We start from the raw sequence: 23,652 nt of genomic DNA on the forward strand, positions 1-23,652 counted from the left end.
ACCTGCTAGGTGTGCTCGAGGCTTTTGGCTTTCCATCAGCCTTCGTAGCCAGAGTCGGGCTCCTCTACTCGGGGCTTACGGCCCGCCTGACCGTCAACGGAGCGATCAGCGCTCCCTTTTGTGTTTCCAGGGGGATCAGGCAAGGCTGCCCCTTGTCGCCCATGTTTTTCGTTCTGTGCCTCGATCCACTGTTGCGCCGCATCGCCGAGAGTCCGTCCGTGCGCGGTTTCCCGCTGCCGATCCACGGCCAGGTGAAGGTCTCGGCATACGCCGGCGATGTGTCCCTGTTCTTGCGGGACGAGGACAGCTACGTAGCGTTTTTGCGGCTGTTTGAAGTCTACAGCGAGCTGTCCGGCGCCCAGCTGAACAGGGGCAAGAGTAGGGCGTTGCGTTTTGGCGCGTTCTCCTCAGGCCTGTTGCGCGACGTGCAGTGGGTTTCCGCCGTGAAGGTTTTAGGGGTTTATTTCCTCGAGTCCGGTGAGCCGGCTCGCGAGACGTGGACCCGGCTTAGAGAGACCGCCGAGAAACGCTTGTCAGTGGCGGCGCGATTCCGTCTCTCCCTCGCGGAGCTCGCATTTATCATCCGCGCGTCGGTGTGCGCCCCACTGTACTATGTCGCACGCATCACCCACCCACCCCGCACCTTCACGCGCGGTTTGGCCACTTTATGTGGCTCGTTCTTTTGGGCAGGCAGGACGAAGTCTGTAGCGCGCGCGCTCCCCCGACTTCCTACTAACATGGGGGGATTCAGCATTCCCCACCTGCCCACATTCTGCAACGTGCTCGCGTTGCGGGCGACCAGCGACCTGGCTAACCAGGCCGGCTACCCGGGCAGGGCGCTCCTGTCATACCTACTCGGTACGTCGCGCTCCCTTTTCTTTCCCGAGCAGAGTGTCGGCCCGACAGCCTTCCAGCAGCCTCGGTTTTTCCAGCGAGTCTGCCAGACGCTCAGGTCCCTCACCGCAGCGCTGCCAGAGGTGGAGCTTTTTTCAACTCCCGCCTCTCGGGTATGCGAGCTCCTGGCCGTAAAAGAAGCCCCACAGGAGAAATTGGCGCGAAGCAGAGAGGTGCGATGGCGGGACCTGACGTCGTCATCCCTTCCCGCAGACGTGCGAGACTTTGGCTGGCTGCGAGGCTGGCGGACCCTGCCTAGGGCAGATCGCCTGGCGGCTTGGGGCGTGGCCCCCTCCGACCGATGTCCGCAGTGTGGCCTTGTTGAAACCTTGCCGCACGCACTCTTTGAGTGTTCTGTCGCCAGGACATTTTGGGTTCTCATGTCTAGAATGTTTGGAGAGACCCTCGGCCCCAACTCCAGGTTTCGCGACCCTTTCGTACGCATGCTTCTTTGCGTCGGGGCATTCGTGCTGTGGCGCCAGAGGGGTGTGGCGGCTCTGCAGGGACTACCACGGAGAGCCATGTACCCTATGTTACAGCGGGTACGTGCGCGCATGTTGGCCCAAGCGTGCGTGGACCTCGTGTCACTGGAGGAGCACCAGTTCCTTCGGCGCTGGTCCACCCGCTTCATCGTCGCGGGCAGGGGCCGTGTGTCGATGCGGCTCCTGCCATATTAAGTGTGGCGCGCCTGTGTGGTACGCGTGTTAGTTGATGATGTCATGTCAGGAGGATGCGCATTCTATATTTAATTATCTTATAAGATAGTGGGACGCCTAAGTATTTTAAATATGATGCAGATTCGACGGGCCCGTAAGCGATTTTGTACTGAAAGGCATGAGTTTTGTGGTGATGGGTAATGAAAAGAAGATTGAACTTGTTTGGCTTAAAAGTCATAAGACGATTTTCACACCATTGCTCGATGTGGTTAAGGTTCTGTTGGAGGGCCTCTTGGTCGGCAGTGTTAGAGCATGAGAACGCAAATTGCGCAGTGAAAATCTTAATTCTGAATTTTCGCTCGGCCGCTATTTCTTCGGTACAGCTCATCTATGCATACCAAATTTTCTTTATCTAAAGAAAGCTTTTGAACGTTCTGGGCGACGAGACATTGCGGCACTTTTGGTGTTTGTCTGTGGAAAAATTCACAGCCGCACATCATCCTCATATTCAACACCCACAAATCGCTGAAGCCCCTGCGTAACTTGGCATCGGCACGAATACAGCTTTCAAAGCTGAATTACGTCAGTCGAAATCCATTTAAATGCGAGGCCACAACAACCCAGCGCTTTCCATGGGATAAGGCAATCTTAATGCAGCGGCCAATGCGCTCACAATATCTGCACCTATACTCGAAATGCTTTATGAGTGGCAAGCTCTCCAATACTCTTTTAAACCTTTACCGATGTATTGGCGATTTTCAGAGCCCTGAGGGGTAGCCTCAGTGGTTCCAGCATGGCAGTGCTACGAGGACAGCTTGTGGGCTCGGCCTAGATAAAAACGCGCTAGTTTTAAGATTTTTTTCATTCCTTTATTTATTGCTCTTTGTCGCTACACAAATATACGCAAACACTGCTCGGACCCATAGCAGACGGCTAGTAATGGGTGCAGTAGAAAAAAGTATACAAGCATGCAGGCAATAATATACCACATTAAAGACAGAGTAAGTTAGTCTACAGAAAGCTATACGTCACTCTCAACACTCGTAAGAGCATCAACAAAAGAAACACATATTACAGATTGTACAAAATAAAAACTTAGAGATCAAACAAAACGCGCAGAACTTACACAAGAATTAAGGCATAACAAAAAGCTAGGGGAAAATAGCCAGTAAGTCTTTTCAAAATTTCACAAAGGTACTATCAGCAACGAATGAAACGCGAACAAGAAAACTGAGGTGGCATCACAAAAACACCAACGTATTAATTCCTGTATTGCAAATACAAGCGCGGTTGAACAACACTTTTAAAGAAGAGTCTTCGTTCCTTCGAAATTAAAATAGCAGGAGCTAGTATTCAGCTTCCCCTGGCTAAGAGCTGCTTATTTCGTAGTCCGTGGTTCAGTTATCTTGTTCGCGTTTCATTTCTTGCTGATAGTACAACACACGAGAAGAGGATAAACAGAGTTCGGTGCACACTTCTTAATTAAAAAGCTTTTTTTACATCAGACGCAAATGTATAAATCTATATCTAAATCAAGGTATCAGTGTTCGGCCACATGAAAATATTATCAGGGAGATATCTAAGAAGTGTAGTAATAAATTGGTTTGGTTGGTTTATGGGGTTTAACGTCCCAAAGCGACTAAGGCTATGAGAGACGCCGTAGTGGAGGGCTCCGGAAATTTCGACCACCTGGGGATCTTTAACGTGCACTGACATCGCACAATACACGGGCCTCTAGAATTTCTCCTCCAAAGAAATTCCAGCCGCCGAGGCCGGGATCGAACCCGCGTCTTTTGGGTCAGCAGCCGAGCACCATAGCCACTGAGCCACCGCGGCGGCTGTAGTAATAAATGAAAATATGAACTCAAAGTGCGTCATTCTTATTAAGGTAATAATTTTTTATTCCAAAATTTTGAGGGACTCACGCTGTTCCCTGACCCCAGAGCGCACGTTTTGGCGATGCAGTGGGCTCACAAAGTCGTCGAGGGCTATGTACTCTCGACCACTTAACGCCACTTCTTAGAACCAAGCTCTTTGCGACGAATGAAATGTTTTCCAATCAATGAATTGTTCTTCAGACGATGAAGCCTTCTGTGAGCCGAACAGCCTTCTTTTTCGTCTGTGTAAATGATTCAACGGGAGAGAAGGAGAGGCAGACATCGGTTGAGTGGACGAGGGCGAAGCCCCTCGTACGTAGCAGGTCAACCCCGCCGGATGGCTCGGACGAAATCGCTGTTCGGCGTTTGACTCCGTCAGCTGTGAAAGCTGAGCAATAGTCGAACGATGCGCTTTGGACAGAATTTCAAAGCTATGACAACGATGATCAAAGAGTCCTGTAAAATGGGTAAATGACAAAGCTGTAAGCGCCTTTGCGCATCAAGCATTGCAAGCAAGACCCAGTGACTGCGCGCTACTGGTGCCAAAAAAGTAACATTTTTCCTATTAAATTTTATTAACCCCTTGCAACTTTTAATATGAGTATAAATTTTTAATTACCTCTGCATGTGTAAAGCGGTACTAACGATACAGGCTTTTCTGCCATTTGGTTCGTACCATGGGGTTTTGAAGTATAGTTTACGTCTCGTGCTCTCGGTTGCGTGGTGAGATAGAAGGCATGTAATGATCATGTAAGGTGCCTATAAAAGGATGCTATTCGTTTGATTCTATTCGATTCTTACCACGTGCTCATATCACTGATTAGTGTAACAGCGAAGAAGACTGAGGCAAAAACGAAGTAAAAAAAAAATGACAGGGAAATGGAATCGAATTGGAATCTTTATATGACTCGCCGCTCTGCGTGCATATGAAGCACCTTATCAGCGCACTAACTCATTTTTCTCTTCCTCCTTTCAATCTCATTCATCTCTCCGTTGACGTGTTACGGCGTTGGACTGTAACCCGCCGCTGTCGCTCAGTGATTTGAGCGCTCGGCTACTCAGCCGGAGCACCCTGGTTAGAACTTGGCCACGGCTGCCGCGTTTTCATGGAGGCGAATCTCAAAAACTGGCCATGTGCTGTGCAATATCAGTGAACGTTAAAGATCCAAGAGAATGTGAGTGTGATGCCTGCGTCTCTTCTACGGCGAACTACTTCGAACGAACAGTGTTTGGATCCCACCCTCCTCTCCCTCATCGACCGTCTCAACGCCGATCGCCTCGACTCTGCCATTGAAAATTTAGTGATGAATGGGCGCACGCTATACCGCCGCAATAGCCCAATCTTACGGCGCTGAGCCCGGCCTCTATCGCTCGATGAGCTTGCGAGCGCCGTAAATGCCGGAAGAGGCCGTAATAGGTAATGCCTCCCGGACCTTTGCAGTCGACTGTTATTCCGTCTGGGCCGCTTTCTTGTGTTGGCCTTCACTTGGACACTTTCTTCTAGTTCCCGCTGTAGACTCAGAAACTACTTCTACTCGTAATGCCATCGCCCGGGGCGACGCCGTTCGGTAGGTTGCTCGTCACTGTCTCTCTGCATTCTAATTTCCTCAAAAAGCGATAAGGCAGTCCCCACCGTGGTGTCTACTTTTCTCCGGGCTCCCCCGTCCTACTTTGGCTCCCGTCCCGCTTTGTGAGCTTGTGCGACAAACGTCAGTGGGGAAAACGTCCGAATGAGACTTCGGCTATAAGGGACAGAGTCTAGAACAGTGAAAAAAAAAACACCGAAACAAGATACGATGCTTGGTTGGGGAGGACATAATACTGCAAACAAAGCTAGCGACTTTCTTCGATCGCTCAAATTGTAAACGTTGATCCGTCTCTATAACTCGCTCTACATCTTAGAGTCACAAGATATGAAACGACCCTGCTTATCTACTTGGAACAAATTGTCATACTAGGAGATGCTCCAGGAGTAGTAAACAATCCTCGAGAAGATTCTGGGACTGTGACTCGAAAACATTATAATCTGCTAGAAGCGGCCGAAGGGCCCTGCCTGTCGCGTTACCACATCTATTGCGGTCAGCTGTACAGCGGCAAAGTCAAGCCGACTTCTCCAGAACAGCCGAGGCAGTTGTACCCGTTTTCGCTGAGTACGGCGTCCGGAGACGTTTCATATAGCGACGTTCAGTTGCTGGGCGGCTGGAATGATGGTTTCCTGGCGACTGAAATTGCGCAACCATGAGGTCAAGCAAGGAGCGACAGAGCGAGACCTTCCTTTGTGGCAGCACCCTTCCTCTTTGATCTCAAACATTGCGATGCTTTGTTAAATGCTTTGCTGCGAAATTTATACCTGGCAGGAACAATGCCTTCTATATCCCCGAAGGCCCACTTGCTTGCGGCACACACAGTTCCTAATTCGCACAGTATGTGTCATTAGTTGAACATTCATCAGGCTGTTGGTGGTGGTGGTGGTGAAAAACATTCATCGTGAATTAAATTTACACAGAAAGGTAATTGACCGTATTGGCGCTTTCTCCTCACAATACTAGGTGGCAAGCAACGCCGCCCGCGTACGTTCAACCAATGCCTTTTGGGTCTTTAGGTCTTGATAGTCGAGCAGGGCCGCCTCCCAGTCCTCTCTGGTGGAGTTGTGGGGATAGATGGGTTTGATTGACACCCCCAAATCGTGTGGAAGGTGTCAGACACCTCCCCACAGAACTGGCACGCGCCATCAAAGGATGTGTTAAAATGTATAAGCACCTCCGGGCATGGGCGTCCGGAGGGGGGGGCAAGGGGGGGCGGCTGCACCCCCCTGGAAAATCACTCACTCGAAGCGTGAGTGATGGCCGCACGCCAGGGGCGGTGGTGCGCTCAGCCAAAAGGGTAAAAGCAGCCCCGCTTCCACGCTTTGGGTCACATCTGCGAAATGCCGCGTCCGGGCACGCGTCTTTACGCCGTTTTCAAACCACGCCGTCGTTAGCTCTGTTGAAGGGCGACCTGTTGCAGACATACAGCGGCACCGGCGAGCATGTGTTTCGAGCCGTCTTGAGATGGGTGTCTGTTTCTTTGATCTCTAGAGAGATAGCGACACGGAGGCAGACAGTGCACAGGGCATCTTCAGGAGGGAAGGACAAATCAGCCGTGTCCACCCCCGCTTTGTCGGGCTGCTCAGGGGCAAGCGGGCGAAGAGTTGGCGCCGCCGCCGCTCGCTGTCTCCTCCGATCCGCGGGAGAGCGCAGTTCGGTAGAAGCGCCGCATTCAGAATCTTCGGCAAAGGGGATTAGCTCCTTTTGTTCACGGCGACGCAGTCTCCAGAGGCGCCCCCACACCAGCGTTCCTTGCGTCTTCTCTGAAAACCAGCGCCTTTGGTCAACGCAGCCCGATGGCTCCTGCCTGGCTCGCCTGTCACCTCTGGCTGGGCCTCAAATCACAACAGCGCCCGTGTACTGTACGATGTCAGTGCATGGTAAAGAGACCCAGGTGGTCGACATTATCCGGAACTCTGTACTACTTTGTCCCTCATAGCCTGAGTCGTTTTGGGGCACTGAACACCATAAAAACACACAAAACAAATTTTCCGACCGGAGTGGCGAGTGTCCCTTCCCCTTTGTGCTTCGGTGTTTTAGTGGCCGGTTGTCAACGAAGCTGAGAACAACCAAGACAGCGGACGAGAAAACGACGAGCGGCGAGCAGTGTGTGTGCCGTTGCTCGGCTGTGCGGATGCGCGAGCAAGATGGAGCGAGGTGTATGAAGCTGCGAGCGTGCATTTATCTTGTAAATAAGTTTTCGTTGTATATATATAGTCATCTTTTGTTTTCAACGTACCCGTTCAACCGTTTTTCCAATCAATGTGTGTGATGAGTGTGCACCGAGAGCGTGTAATGAAGTACAGAAATGAATTTATCACCCGTGCAATCACGCAATTCGCCCAGAAAAATCCGAGGCGTCTACAGTTGCTGTTCAAGGAAGACTGACTGAGTGACAGTAGTTGCGTGTTTGTGACGATATTGTGCTGTGTGCTGGTCATCAATCCGGGTGAGTCGAGAACCCGTATGCAGCAAGACTGAGCACTTTTCTCCACGAAGTGACTGTATCTTTTTCCATTTTTTATTAATTTTAATTGTTTCTTCGTTGATAAACTCCAATGTATCTCTCCTAGCCACGCTTTAATTTGCTGTTTGTAATTTTTATTTCATGTGTGTATTTCACTTATTTTTTATTTATATATAAATAAATAAATTTACTCCGCAAATAGTGCCTTTTTGCTACGAACATACCCTCCCCTCCCCCCCCCCCCCCCCTCCGGCGCCAACAACCAATGGGGCCCCCCCCTGCAAAAAATTCTGCGGACGCCCTTGCCTCCGGGTACAGTACAGTGTTAGTGAGAATTTTGATCAGGAGGCGCTCGTCAGCGCGATCCAGACCCTTACAAGGGGACGGGTAGCGCCGGTGCTCCTCCTTGTAGTAATCGGTGATGTGTTTGAATGTAAGGGCCAGATTGTCTGATTGGGAGTAGGCGTCCAAGGACAGGGAGATAGCCCGGGGAGAGAGTGCGCGGGCGGCCTGATCGGCCTGCTCTGTAGTTATGGATCATCGAAAACACCAACTCGCCCAACAAATGCTTCTGATCGGCCTGATCGCTTCCTTGGAGTCCCTGGTGACCGGGGGCCCAAATCAGGTTACGTGGAGCTGGAGCGGGAAGGGAAAAAGATGGGAGTAAACGAGGGCACCGTATTCACTAGACATGCCTTTGTTCATTCAAAACCATCGGGCTGGCATGGCGGAGTGGTTAGCGTGCTCGTCTCGCACTCCGGAGACCGGGGTTCGATTCCCCTACTCGACAAATTTCCTACTCGGTTTTGTTTATTTGCCTGGTCTGACTAGAAAAGTTGCGCCAATTGCTTAACTGCTATTACTCAATTAGTCATGAATTATCATGCAATTATTATTAAGTATCGATTAAGTAATGATTGGCATATTCCATATAAGGCACGTAACCTAAACATGGACACATCTGCCGACACGGCTGCTAACGACTCTATGAGGCATTAAAAGCTTTCGTCTTTGTATAGAGGCTGAGAAGAAGAAGTAGAAGAAGAAGAGCAAATCCAGCCTCGGAGCGGTGGCAGAAGAGCACCATGCTGCTCAAGGTTGTCATTGCGGTCGTGTGTTCACTACTAATGGCACCGGTCGTGGAGAAGGCTAAGGAGACCGCGAAGAGCTTCGGAGCTTGGGGCGTCGCTTTGATCGGATGGAAGGACCCGACACAGCCCACAGGCCTCATCCCGGGTTTGAAGGTAGGAACCTTCGGGTGAGCACCCATCTGAAGACGGCCAGGAAAATGCGCAGAGCTACTAGCTCAAAAAGTGCGGCAGATGGGTGTGACTTGCGCGGTCTCGCAGTGGACGTTTGCTCTCTTTTTTTATAAGAAAAAATTTAGCAGACGATTTAGCATGGCTAAGTGCGGAAGATCGTGCAGTAGCACTAGTTACGCTGATCCTTGCGTCCTAAAGGCATTCGACCTAAAGGCGTTTGCCATAAATCGCTTTGTCCTAAATACCTTCTAGCTGAAGCCCTTTACCCTGAAGGCATTCACCCTGGTGGTCTTCACCCTAGAGGCCGTTACCATAAGGCCATAGAGGCCTTCACCCCTAGGTGGCTTCACTCTAATGACCATTGACATAAACACATTCGACCTAAATACCTTTACCACAACTTCTTTGACCTTCACCCTGGTGTACTAATCCTCGAGGCCTTCATCAAGGTGTAGGCCTGCCAGGTTCCCCACAACCCCGTGGGCAGATGGCCCGCCTGTCACAAAGCAGGCTTCACATACGTACACTCACCACACACCTGTCTAGAGCGCACGAACGGCAAGCTTTGTTGTGCAGTAACGACAGCTAATTTCCCCTGGCACGCCTCATATAACTTTTAAGGGCATGGGGAGCTAAAGAGAATTAACGAGAATGTGCATGCACGATAAGGTTTTTTTCAATCCCTAAGCCACTTGTAAATGACGCGAGTGTACTACGCGGTGCGCCTTTTGAGCTCTCTAGACAGCTGTATGGGCGACTCTACGTACTACGTATGCCCGAAATCAGAAAATTCGCCTAGTAGTACAACCGAATAAAAAGGTTTAACACGTAATGGCTGGCTAGTTCGTTGTGTGCACTAAGAAGCACAGCGTTGTAGCTCTGTGGACGAGGCAATAAATATGCACAAGAGGTGCTTACTAACAACTGCGTTTGTTGCTTCTACCTGGGTAATATCTGCACCAGGTTCGTGACGACACAAGTAGAGGAAACAACTCGTGAATCTACGGCGAGATTATTCTACCCTTCTTTCCTATCCCTCCAATCATTGACGTAGTCATTGTCGTTCCGAAACATCAGCTCTTTTTTGCTGAGACATGCGGAAGCTTTGCTGACGTATCTATGACATATTTTCGAAATAGTATGAGCTTCTATGGACGTTGTGGTGGTGTCCCGGCACTTGCGCGGAGCAACTGTTCTTCTGAAGGCAGGTTTATAGACTGCACTTACTACAGTGATTGCTCAATTTTCCTTAGTTTACATCTTTCAGATTTTTTTTCTGTTCTTGCAGTAATACAGACAAGTCCTGGTGTGGCCGATATAGGTATTGCCACATGCCAAGGGGAGTTAATACATATTCTTTCACTGTTTACAATATATGGACGGCTTCGTGTCATGCAGTCGGGATCTTTAGCTGTATCAGAGTTTACCTTTCAAAACAACTGGTGCAGTTTGTTTGGGGTGAAAAGACGACATCAGTTCCTGATATATTTCCTCGCTACTTCAGGTTGTGTGATACAACGTGCAGGTAAGGTATCACCGAGGTCTGCCTTGGATAGCCATTCGCGCTTGGTTCCTTCCTTGAATTTTTAGAGCGCAGCTGTTATGCGCTCGTTGCTGCAGTCCGCGTCGTCGTCGTCGACGTTGTCGGCGTTGTCGGCCCAACGCACCCTCTGACAACCACGGCAGGTAGCAGCGGAGTGAAACGCCACATGCCGCGGCGAGGGCGGAGGAAAGGACATCTGAAAGGCGGCTGCCACGGGAAGATCCGGGAGGGCGGCACCAGCGTTACACCCCACCTACGAGCAGTGGCAGGCGGCGTATGAAGAGCTTCGCTCAAATTTCGCATTACCGATTATCGTAATCGTCTGCCGAATTTTTAGGATGCAGTCCACTGCAGCGATTAGATGATACCTTTAACTTTATTTTTTGCCATCAAAATGATTTGGTTTATTGGTTTATTGGGATTTAACGTCCCAAAGTGACTCAGGCTATGAGGGACGCCGTAGTGAAGGGCTCCGGAAAATTTCGGCCACCTGGGGTTCTTTAACGTGCACTGACATCGCACAGTACACGGTCCTTTGGAATTTCGCCTCCATCGGAATTCGGCCGCCACGGCCGGGATCGAACCCGCGTCTTTCGGGTCAGCAGCCGAGCGCCGTAACCACTGAGCCACCGCGGCGGGTCTCAAAATGTACATGATGTCATGGGTAACCGGATTCCTCAAGGCGATGCGCTCCTCTCTGAAAAGCATCTTCCTGTAGGTATTCCCATGATTTTCCAAAAGTGTTTATGAAGCTCTCCTTTACGATCGCTCTCATTAACAACTGCGAGTGTACCGAAGACCATAAAAAAACTTACTTATTGCCCTTGGTCCGCAGTCCAGAACGCGTGAGTAGATCCTAAGTACAGACTTAAGTCCAATAATCTACTGTGGACGTTAACCGGCCACTTATGAGTTATTGTCAACTGTGGAAGGCAATCAGTGGAAGTTGTAAAGACTTTGTACACTAGAGTCTGAAAAGAATCTTTTTTTTTGTTTTTTAGGATTAACAGATAATTTTCTACAAACCGAAGCACACTGGTTATTCCAAATTCGGCGCATTATGACCCGTAAGTTTGGGTCCGAAAGAGCAAGGTATATATCGCACAATATCTGCGCTAGGAACGAACGCATGCAAATTTCATTTCTTTATGAGCTGATATGGCCTTCGAACTGCGCCAAAGTACGTTAAAAGGAACATTAAGGGACTGCTCATTGACACAACGGAAGGATTCTGAAACAGAAAACTCCATGGGCCTCGATAATACTTATACTGTTCTACAGGTTGTCATGGAGGATACTATCGGTGTTCCTGCGTTCTTTTTTTTGCATTGGTGCGTACGTCGCGCCGATCTTGAACGATATATACCTTGCTGTCTGAGATCGTATGCTGCCGGGTCGATGCGCCAAATTCGGAATAGCCAGTGTGCTATGGTTTGTAGACGATTATTCGGTGATTCTAAACAACGACGAAGCATGTTTTAAGACACGTGTGTCCGGAGTCGTTACAACGTTAGCTGACCGCCAGCGGCTGTTGACAGGTACTTATGAGTGCCCAATTAATGGCTACATTATATTCTTGGACTTGGGGCTCTGCTTCGGTATTGAACATGTGTGCTGGGCCTGTGTGCCAAGGGGTAACGTGCCACTCCTTCCATATCCTTCATCGCACTCGAAGTTCGTAAAGAGAGCCGTCGCAAAGCCTTACTTCAATATTGCTCGTGAAAAATCATGTTAATACCGACAGAAAGACGCTTTTCAGAGGAAAGCGCATCGCCTTGAGGAAGTCGGTTACCCATCAGATCTTCTAAATGCTCTAGCGGAAAGCATAGTAAAAAAGTCAAAGAAGGAACCCAGTGCAAAGGGCTGTCGAAGGAAGGTGCCGGTAATACGTTACCTGCATATTGTTGTGCGTAACGTGCAGAGGATAGGAAATTGAGCAAGAATTGATGTCTTCGGCACCAAAAACATTTCACCGACTGTGTAGAAGTGTAAACTATGACACCATTAGCGATCCTGACTGCATGATAGACACCGTCCGGGTCTTGTAAACTGCGGAAAAAAAACTATTGCGTATTTAATACCGTTGTCATGTGGCAGTGTCTCTGTCGGCCTAACCAGGAGGTGTCTAGATACAAGACAGTAAGAACGCAAGAAATTCTTAAAGATGTAGCTCAGAGGAATTAAGCAAACACTGTGGTAGCCAGTGCAAAAACTGCGAACCTGCCTTCAGAAGAACAACGTTTCTGCTCAAGGGCCAGCACAACCCCACAAGCGAGATGATAGAACGTCACTCCTTTCGAAACTTTCAGATAGATGTGTCAGCAAGGATTCCCTACGTCTGAGCAAGAAAGAGTTGCTGTTTCTGAACGGCAGGGACAGCTTGAATGATTGGGGACAAAGGAAGATGGCTGAGGTAATCACGCCAAGGTTGCCTGGTGCATATAATAGCCAGGTCGAGGTAACAAACCCAGTTGTTAGTGAGCGCGTGTGTTTGCGTTCTTTCCTTGCCTTGGACATGTTGCTACTGCACTGCAATCGTAAGAACAAAGGTTATCAGAAAAAAAAAACCTTGTTGCTATGTGCGCAGAAAAAGGCTGACATGTACAGAGGGCAAAACACATGCCTAGAACGACCGAACTCTGTGTTCCGCAGCTTCCATAGCCGCTGCGACCAGGAAGGCAAAATATCGATGAAGTCCTACGAGTTTAACTGCACATGGTTGCATGCAGACCATTTTTAACCAAATGTTATCGCTAGATATCGCATGTTCAGCCAGAAACACGCCGAGAACGTGTTTTAGACAAGCGTTTTGCCGTCTGTACACCGCTTTCGGAAGACAGTCATTCACTGCTTATACAAGACATTTTCATTCGCACTAGTTCAGAATCTTCCTGTAAGTATCCAGCTTCTCTTGCGGCCTTTTGTTGGAAGTAAGCAGGTGTAATGGATGGCTGTGATGTCCGCGCAAAAATTCAGAGTGATCCTAGCATGGAGCCACACATGGACATCCAACCACATTTCTGTCAGAATAAGGGCCAATTGCCACTTGCGTTGTTTAGACATTTTTTTCTTCTGGCTGGTAACAGAACCAGAGGTGGTTGGGTCAATCAAATGTGACGAAAATTCATTCCTGAACCAATCGAAAGTTTTTGCTAGAGGTCTGAAAGGAATGGTTTCGTTTGGTTTATTGGGTTTTGCGTCCCAAAGCTACTGAGGCTATGAGGGACGCCGCAGTGAAGGACTCCTGATAATTTCGACCACCTGGGGTTCCTTAACGTGCAATGACATCGCACACTACACGGGCCTCTAGCATGTGCCTCCAGCGAAACGCGCCCTGAATCGAACCCGTGTCTTTCGGGTGAAGGGAACGTTTAGACGGCTGCACAATTTGGCCCAGCCCCATTTGTATTACATCGCTTTGGGATTACATCTTTGGACTTAGGGCTTTGGGATTACATATAAGGTCCTGAAGTTGTTTTACTTCTGTTGGAGAGTAGGAAAAAGATAATTTCGGCGCTCTACTGTGGCTTGCCGCTGTGCAAAAGTCCCAGCAATAATCGAGAAGGAGTGAGCAAGGATATAGAGTGGACAGCTTGAATAAGTGTAGACACGGGAAGGCGACGGGATATTGTAAGATGAATATTAATGCATACGTGACACCTGGTGCTAAATAATCAGACCTACCAGAGCACCGCGTTGCTGTAATAGGCATAGCCAGACGGACCGCGCAACTGAGAGATCTCTGACACTATCACGCCGTATTATAGTACTATCGAAGTCATTCCGTTTCGGTCTTTATTTTCAGGACATTCGTGAGACGACCACGCCTGCGTACGCATTTCTCGGCATCACCACTGCCATCTATGTGACAATTTTCGTACTGCAGTGGCTGACCCGCCGCATCGCCTGCAGCAGAGAAGCCAGCAAGAGCGAAACGTCGTTAAGTGCCCACTATGAAGAGACGAAAAAGTGAGGGGATATAATTTCTCGGGACCTGTTTATTCTTTAACGAAAGCGAATGAAGCTTAACTTGAGATGGGAACAAAGGATTGAAATTCTGAAGACATAAAACTACGCAGGAGACAGGACACAGAAAAGATGCAGACAGGACGAGCGTAGACTAGCAACTGATTTATTGGACGAAAAAACGACCTTCCTTCAAGAGCAACGCATGCGCAACCAAACTTAACGCCAAAAACAAAAGTACACAATCTAATCAACCCAAAAAGTCAAGTTCCTTCTGATAGAGGTGAATTGATGCCTCCCTAACACATTTTTCCGCACCGGATCTAGCAAATTCCCAGGCTTCAAAAATCTCGTGTGCCTTCCTGTCCTTCGCGCAGCCTATAATCTTCGTTTGCTTGAAAAGCAGCGTACAAAATACTTTTTTTCTTTTTGTCATTGATCTTACAAGACTGGCAGTTCCTTGATAAATGCTGCCCACCATGCTGGCTCAAAGAGTTGGTGTGCTTCTGAAGGCGTTTATTAATGCAGCGCCCCGTCTGCCCTACATAAACGGAACCACAGCTGAATGGGATCTCGTAGATAACTCCCATCTTACTGGCTACAAACTTAGGTCTGTGGTTGTCTCCGCACACTACTTTCTTTTGCAGGTTATTGTTTGTTAATCGGCATAAACGAGACAGTTTACATGGGACGGAAAAGAACACGTTGACTCCAAATTTTCCTCCCACGTTCTTCAAACCATGCGAGGTCTTGTGCACATAAAGAAGGACTTCAAACTTCCTCCTATCGCTTTCAGTTAGTTCTTGTTGGTTTCGTTTCAACTGTAGAGTTTTCAGCAAAGATTCTGCAAAAGCTTTCAGAAGAGCGGGAGGAAAACCCGCAGAGTAAAGCCGATATACTTGAGTGGTAAAACTACATTTCACCATGTGTGGACATCACTTGACAAGCGAGTCTAGTTTATGCCGATTAACAAACAATAACCTGCAAAAGAAAGTAGGGTGCGGAGTCAACCACAGACCTAAGTTTGTAGCGTGTAAGATGGGAGTTATCTACGAGATCCCATTCAGCTGTGGTTCCGTATATGTGGGCAGACGGGGCGCTGCATTAATAAACGCCTTCAGGAGCACAATAACTCTTTGAGCCAGCATAGTGGGCAGCATTTAACAAGGCACTGCCAGTCTTGTAAGATCAATGACAAAAAGAAAAAAGTATTTTGTATGCCATTTTTCAAGCAAACGAATATTATAGGCTGCGCGAAGGACAGGAAGGCACGCGAGATTTTTGAAGCCTGGCAAATTGCTAGATACGGCGCGAAAAAATGTGTTAGCGAGGCATCAATTCACCTGTATCAGAAGGAACTTGACTTTTTAGGTTGATAAGATTGTGTACTTTTGCTTTGGGCGTTAAGTTTGGTTGCGCATGCGTTGCTCTTGAAGGAAGGTCGTTTTTTCGTCCAATAAATCAGTTGCTAGTCTACGCTCGTCCTGTCTGCATCTTTTCTGTGTCCTGTCTCCTGCGTAGTTTTATATCTTCAGAATGCCTTATCAACTAGCCTCTCATCACACACTTCTATAAAGCATTGAAAACACGTTATCAACGTAGTGTTATTTTGCGGAGTTAGTCGATCACGTACGTAGCTTTATAAGCAGCTAGTGCAGCAGAAAATCGGAAAATCTGCGCAAAATGGGAGAGTGCATGGAACGTCTTATTTTTCTTTTTTTCCTTCCTATATTCTTTTATGTTGCTTTTAGGTATGCCCACTGTGAGACAAAGCTTTGGCGACTTGTTTAAGTATTTGCGTGTTTATTCCGTCTGAGGTGTCTCTTATCTAGCTGCGGTTTGTTTCCAGGTTTGACAACCCTTCCGTACCGAAGGTTTAGCAAAAAGGCAGCGAAAGTCAAGTGGGCAGTTTGTTTCAGGAAGGATCCTTGCAACTTACATCACCTGCTTCCTACCAAAAGGCTGTGGTGGCCTGTAACATCTGTCGCCTCAAATGTGCACGCCGTGCCCTGCTCTAGGGGGACACATCTTTGCGATTACTGAGTGGACCGAAAACTCTTAAGTTCATTTTTGTATTATAGAGATACGCTGTTTGCGATAGTTACAGTTTGGTCTGTAAAGCTTACGGACGGATTGACTACAGTTAATCTAATCATAGTATTCTGCTAAGGTAAATCAATTTCAGAAGGATGCATCGCTGTTCATTGTTAAAAACTACGTTTGCTGGACATAGAGAAACACAGGTAGATATAGAGCTCATGCACAGTGCGAAATTGCGTCTTGAAGGTAATGCGCTTCGTAAGCGGAGGAAAGAAGGGCGTTCACATGTCGAGAACTGCTCCACAGAAAGAACGTTTTTCTTCTCAGGACTTCAGGGCTAAACGGACAGGAAGTGTAGATGCTCGCAGAGGAGGACAAACTAAACGATCCCCCGTCCTACTGTATCTTTAGTGTTAGGGAAGCATTCCTTTGATTTGATTCTTCACAAGTATTGGAATACTACTCTGTCTATTGAATGTTCGGTTCATATTGTATTGTGATGTATGCTGAATATTCTTTCTCTTTTTTTTTTCCTACCAAACGACAGGGCCTTTTTTCGTGTTCGTGCTATTAATTTCTTGAGTACATGGTATGTACTGCTGCGAATCCTTGTACAAGTATGTATTTTTTCCCTTCGCAACACTGCCTTGTAACGGCCTCCCGGGCCCAGTCAAGCCGCTTATTTAGCTTTTAGCCCTGGAGGCTTTCCAGTTTATCTGGAAAATGAGGCATGAATGAGTGAATCAATGTTCCCTTTCCCAAGTGTACTACTCCTCAACTTCCCTCTATGAAGCCTTAGATAGCGGCAAGAAATTTTGCGTGACTTAATAAAGCCACAATTAACAGCATCATTAACACAGCGCGCTAAGCAGAATGGATTATCAGTGCGGTGCTTTAGAACATGCAAGTCGGCATTTCGTGTTTTTTCTCCGAATCAGTTTTTTTGCTCTTTTACACTAATAACTAACATCACGTGAACCATTTGCTATTTCTTGAGGGGCTTGTTGCATTTTCGCTTAGACTCTTACATGTTCGTGACCAAAAATCACCGTTCAGAAAGCTGTATGGTGAACAAGGGGGCGAAATCGGAAGATGGGATACTGATACCACTGATAGAACACAGTTATGCGTCAGTAGACATAGATGGCGCTCGTAAACTGTGCATTGACGGTGCACTGCAACTTTTCCGTTCTCCGAGTTTTCAGACTCTGAGCAGCCGAGTGACGTTCTGACAGATTCTCCTATAACCTCAACTTACTATCTGTCCCTATCTGCTGCTAGTGGCATGACAATCAACTTATTTTTTAGTTCTGCGCCAATCGGGGTGCTTGATTTTAAAGCAGATTTTCGCGAGTATTATGAATAGAGAAAGCATTTGAATCAGTGGAAACCTCATAAGTCATGCAGGCAATGCGGAATCAGGGTGTTGAAAAGTCTTATGTGAAAATACTGCAAGATATTTATAACGACTGCACAGCTACCATAGTCCTTCATGAGTTCAGCAATAAAATTCCTATAAGGAAGGGTGTCACACAGGGAGGCACGATCTCGACAGTGCCTGTTCAAAGGAGGTTTTCCGAGGCCTGAATTGGGAGCAGTTGGGGATAAAAGTTAATGAAGAATACCTGAGTAATTTGCCATTTGCTGATGATATTGCCTTGCTCAGCCATTCAGGAGCATGATCAATCAGTTAGACAGGCAGGGCAGAACGGTGGGCTAAAGATTAACATGCAGAAAAGAAAGCAATGTTCAGCAGCCTAGCAAGGAACAGCAGTTCGCTATTGGTAGGGAGGTGCTGGAAGTAGTAAGAGAATACGTCTACTTAGGGCAGGTAGTGACCGCAGATCCGGAACATGAGAGGGAAATAACTAGAAGAATAAGAATGGAGTGGAGGGCGTATGGCAGGTTCTGAAGATCATGAATGTCAGTTTACAAATATCCCTCAAAAGAGTTTGCAACAGTTACAGCTTACCGGTGCTCACCTACGGAGCAGAAACATGGAGGCTAACGAAAAGAGTTCAGCTTAAGTTAAGGACAACGTACCGAGCTATGGAAAGAAAAATTATACGTGTAACGTAAAGAGATCAGAAGAGGACGGAGTGGGTGAGGAAACAAACGCTGGTTAATGACATACTAGTCGAAATCAGGAGGAAGAAATGAGCTTCGGCAGGGTATGTAATGCGAAGGCAAGATAACCGCTGGTCCATATGGGTAGCGGAGTGGATTCGAAGTGAAGGGAAGCGTAGCAGGGAACGGCAGAAAGGTATGTGGGCGGGTGAGATTAAGAAGTTTGCAGGGATACGATGGGCACAACTTGCAAAGGAGAGGGTTAGCTGTAGAGACATGGGAGAGGCCTCCGCCCTGCAGTGGGCGTTGTCAGGCTGATGAGGATGATGAACAGAGAGCGTGGCATCTCAACTTTTCCTGTCACGAACACATTCGCAGTGCGCAAGAGGAAGCGATGGTCGGGTATAATGATGACGCAACGTCGACAGTTACCGGGGAGTACTCCGCGTCCTCGGGGTTTGTACCTTCGAGCTCGGGCTCAAACCAGTCCCTCGCCTCCACGGAGCTCGACGTGGACGGTGCGTCCGCAACAGGTGAGGCACAGACCGCTTCGCGCTGTCATATCAGTCACCCAGTCGCACCTTTGGCCACAACCGCATTAATAAAGAAGAATACAGCTTATAGCCAGAACAAGTGACCGCTTTCTCAAGTGTACGCTGTCGCCCCTGACCGCGTGCTGCCGCGAAGTTTACTATGACTATTCAAATTGCACACGCTACAGTGCTTAGCTTTTAATCTTTGATATATTTCCGTGATTTCAGAACAGCGTTGTAAAAATTTACTCCATTTAGCTGGTTCATTCCATTGATCACTGAATTTTGGCTACCTATGAAAAAGGTGGTACTGGGCTTTCCTAAACCAAAGTGCGGAATGGTTTGACCCACTGAGGTTAGGCATCGGCATTTTCGAGCACTTGCCTCATCTGGAGGCGAGCATTAGTGTACAAGATTGCTTTGCACATTCAGAAAAATCATTTAAAGAATAAACATTGCTTTCCCGGCGGTACTGTTGCTCGAGTCTAGTACCGCCTTTATTCTATTCTAAATGAGGCCACCTACTCTAAATAACAATGAGACCGCGGAGCTTTTCGTAGTGTTGTTCAAGATAATACATTCAGAAAAGCACGGCAAATATCCTACCAGTTAACTAGATGACATGAACCATCAGCCTTCAGAAGCGGAGCTAATCAGGAAGAAATGTCACAACACAGCGCCAGGAATGTGCTACCTATATCTTGTGCCCCCTGCTCAACTGACCCTTCGGATGAAATTAAACAAGTGCGACCCGCGACCCATCGTTGGAATTTCAGTAACTAGATCAAGTAGCTGGTTTATTGTGCTTTACAGTGTGTGAGGCCCCAGGGCTGCAGGAGTGAAAATGCGCCATCGGTACGATCGCCAACTGCTGAACGCGCGGCTCTTGGAGACGTGTCCAGGCGCTGAACCTGGTCGCACGGAATGAAGGCCTCACGATGACGATTTGCTATGATACGACGGTACAAAAACGAACAACGCGGAGCCGTTATGCGTCTAAACGTTCCGAGAATTCGTAACGGAGCTTCCACGCAGTGCTTATCTTCACAGAGGACAGGAAAAGTGCACGCAGATGCACCTTGCTAGTAGATGCCGGCAGCAGGCACGTCAGACTGCACGGTTTCCTGCTTATCTACTTGTATGTACTGTATGTACTGTTTGTACTGTATGCACTGCTGTATGTACTGTATGTATACTTGTACCCTGTCCAGGTAGAGTTACTTTTGCCTGTGGCGTAGAACACATATATTCCCTCGTGCGTTGCAGACCTTGGGCGCCGAAGTTCTTCAGTTGCCACCAGAAGCAGAAGCGTACAGTCTGCCAAAAGCACGCCGTATGCTGGATCGGAAGTGTCGCTGCCCTACACAGCGGAAGGCGACACCGGTGTCAACGAGAATGAGTTACACTGGAACCCGGTGTACACCACCGCGCTCGGGGAACCGTGCTCCAGCTCCTCTCCGCTCGAGCCTCCGTGCGGCCAAGTGGACGAATAGGCGGACGTCACAGGAATAGGCCACAGGAATCTAAATAAAGTGTAATTATTGTGCGTTGGTTTGAAATGAAATCGTTCGCCGATTTTTGCCAACAATTCGCTATCTTCTTATTGGTCATTGATACAGCTCACAGATTCGCGGCTTCCGAAACAAACAATATCGCGCTACATCTTAGGCACCATCGCAGCTTGCGCTTGATGACACTGTGGTATGGGAATGGTAATAAAGCTTGTTTGCTATGAAAACGTTTTAGTGCCAAAAACAAATATCCTGCCCTGAGCCTGCGACAATCATCTGTAGAGATGTAGAACTTTCCCAACCTTACGGGACTGTACACGCCTGTTCAGAAAAGACACTCTTGCCGCTCTCCACTTTCTTTGCACAACATTGAAGGTTGATGTCAGTGGGGCACGTCTGAGAGACGTCGCGTTTCTATATGGTTCCACAGCATACAAGAAGTGCTGCAATGAAATAACGGTCGTCAATCGCCCAGCAGTCGTTCTATGCCTAAAGGCATGATAATCTTTCTAATGCGGGTCGTTTAAAAGGAAAACGTTGCAAAAGAGTTGGAAGCATTCTGTTTAGAGACAAACGCCACATTCACGGATCTACATAGGATATACAGTCCTTAAACTGTCGCGCTGATAACTTGGTTGGTCTAAACATTTGCCTGGTGTAAATGTGGGTCATTTTAGTGCGCCCAATATCATCAGCCCATACTTTTTTCTTATTAATACCGATTGGGCAAATATTCTTTCTTGAATTGCGATTTTATCCACACGGGCAATTTTTTCGACTGCGTTGTCTGAATTCATCATGTATTCTTACTTGGGAAGCTACTGATAACTTCCAAGAACGATTATATTATTCTATTAATAATAGTGTTTCAGTTCATACAAAAGGCACTTCTGTTCTAGCCCCCTTTTTTTTTTTCGGCTGTTAATTTGGTGCGCCCGGCTGATATTGCGATGGTGTTCGAGGCCTTTCACGAGAGCAGCCGCAGATGCCAGTTCCGAGTACGCGTTCAGACGCGCGCATATATATGCATTGGTTGAGCGCGATACCGGAGGGTATGGTCTTCACTGCGTTTGGCGCAGTGCAAAAGCGGATATGCTTTGAAAAATGCTCGACTGAAACATGTCCTTTATTGAAAGCCCTCACGGGTACATTGCTCGAGGCATCTCTGTGGCCACACAGTTGTAGCCGACCAAGTGCTGATTCTGTCGTCGCCAACTGTTGTACAGCTTGATGCTCGGGCCTTCTGCCACATACGAGATCTGTTAGAAAAGTATCCGACCTTTGGCCGAAGAAAAAAAAATGGCATAACTGGAGCGCTGGAAACCTAATTACCATCAAATTAGTTTCCTTGGAACTTCACACACTTCTCCCAGATGTGCTGCCACTGTTGGAAGTATTCCGAAAAGACCTTTTTCGGAATGGAGTTTAGCTCAGCTGTCGTTGCAGCCATAATGTCCTCTCTTGTCTGAAATCGCGCTCCTTTCAATGGCCTTTTGATTTTGGGAAACAGCCAGAAGTCGCAGGGGGCCTTACCAGGAGAGCAAGGAGTGTGTTGAACTACAAGAGTCTGGTTTTTTGCCAAAAAAGTCTGAATCGAGTGCGAAGAATGTTCAGGAGCGTTGTTGTGATGGATGCGCCAATTTCCTGTTGACCGCAACTCCGGTCTCTTGCGCCGCACAGCATCACGTAGGCGACGGAGGACATCCCTGTTGTACTCTTTTATCATTGTTTGACCCTGGGGCATGCGTACTCGTGGTGTGCCACACAGCGAGTCCAAGAAAGCAGTCAGCATCACTTTGACATTGCTGAGCATTTGGCAGGCTTTCATTGGTCGTGGGTACGTGGAATGCTTCTACTGTGACGACTGGGATTTGGTTTCCGGGTCGTACCCGTACACCCAAGACTCATCACCAGTGATTATGGTGTTGATGAAGTCGGGGTCACTGTTTGTGGAATCCAGCGTGTCCTGCGAGACTTCAACACGAAGCTGCTTTTGCTCCACCCTGACCAGCTTCGGCGCGAACTTCGCCGCAACTCTCTTCATGGCCAAATCTTCGGTGATAATGGAATGTGCAGAAAAACTACTGATGTCCACCTCTTCCGCAATTTCTCGGATAGTCACACGACGGTCCCGTATCACCAGAGCGTTCACTTCGGCAATGATCTGGCCAATTCGGCGTGCTAATGGCCGACCCTAGCGTGGCTCGCTCTCCACCGATGTGCGGCCATCTTTAAACCAGTTGTACTACTGCTTAATTTGTGTGCTGCCCTAAGCATCGTCACCGAAACCCGTCTGAATATTTCGAATGGTTTCCACTTGGCTGTCGCCCCGTTTCTGGCCAAAATTTGATGCATTAGCGCTGCTCCTGTCGCACCGCCATTTTGCTTGCACTGAAAAACCGACGAGAGCACTGCGCACTACCTCACTCAAACGCTGCCTCCCAGCGACTGACGCTATCGGCAGGCGGGAAAAAATTCGTGTATGCGCACGACACTTCAAGGTCTGCTGGTGCAAGCGCGCTTGTTTCATATCTGTTGTGTCCCCTTATTGCTTTTGTGTGTGTAACGACCACTCGCATCCTCCTCCTAACGACCACTTGCCCTTCGTCGCACGCTGTCGCCAGATGCCCCCCCATGGTGCGCCCCCGCGTGCGCCCCCGCACCCTCCTCCTGTTCTGGGAAGCCACTCCCTCCCGTGGACGCTTCTCCGCTCCCTCCTTTCTTCGGGCGGCCAGTTCGGCTCCTGCCTCGGTCGACGCTGGTCGCACCCTCATCGGCTTTAAATAAACGAAGTCTTAAAGTACCGTGTGCGTCTTTCGCTGCTTTCAACACAGCGACCGGACACGACAGTGGCGACGAGAAAGTGGATTCGACCCGCGCTACGCAACGCTATTGACAAGCCATGGCTACGCGAGGGTTTCCCAATCAGATACCAGAGTTCAACGGCTCATCGTGGTCATCGTGGGTTGGACGCCTTCAGTTCTACTTTGAAGCTAACAACATCACAGACCCAGCCTTGAAGAGGGCCAACCTGCTGACGCTGTGCGGGGAGCAGACCTACGATACTGTCTGCGCCCTTATTCAGCCAAGCACACCAGCGGCAGTGTCTTACGACGACATCGTAAAAGCGCTGCAAAAGCACTACGACCCAAGGCCATCCGAGGTCTACAGCCGGGCTCGCTTCCAACGACGAGATCAACTGGGAGGAGAAACTGTGAGCGCCTACGTAGCCGCGCTCAAGAAGCTCGCT

At 48.4% G+C, this 23,652-nt stretch overlaps 1 protein-coding gene across 1 annotated transcript; it reads left to right on the top strand.

Annotated features, from left to right (window-relative positions):
- The first annotated feature begins 8,565 nt into the window (after positions 1-8,565).
- On the top strand, positions 8,566-20,399 carry LOC149345646 (uncharacterized). Its single transcript, XM_089585266.1, has 4 exons — positions 8,566-8,724; positions 14,091-14,254; positions 18,737-18,891; positions 20,158-20,399. The coding sequence occupies exons 1-4, from the start codon at positions 8,566-8,568 to the stop codon at positions 20,382-20,384; spliced, it is 705 nt and encodes a 234-aa protein (XP_089441392.1). The 3' UTR covers positions 20,385-20,399.
- Positions 20,400-23,652: the final 3,253 nt, after the last annotated feature.

Source organism: Amblyomma mixtum, chromosome 4 (genome assembly GCF_055824585.1).
Source record: "Amblyomma mixtum isolate Tamu chromosome 4, ASM5582458v1, whole genome shotgun sequence".
Lineage (NCBI taxonomy): Eukaryota > Metazoa > Arthropoda > Arachnida > Ixodida > Ixodidae > Amblyomma > Amblyomma mixtum.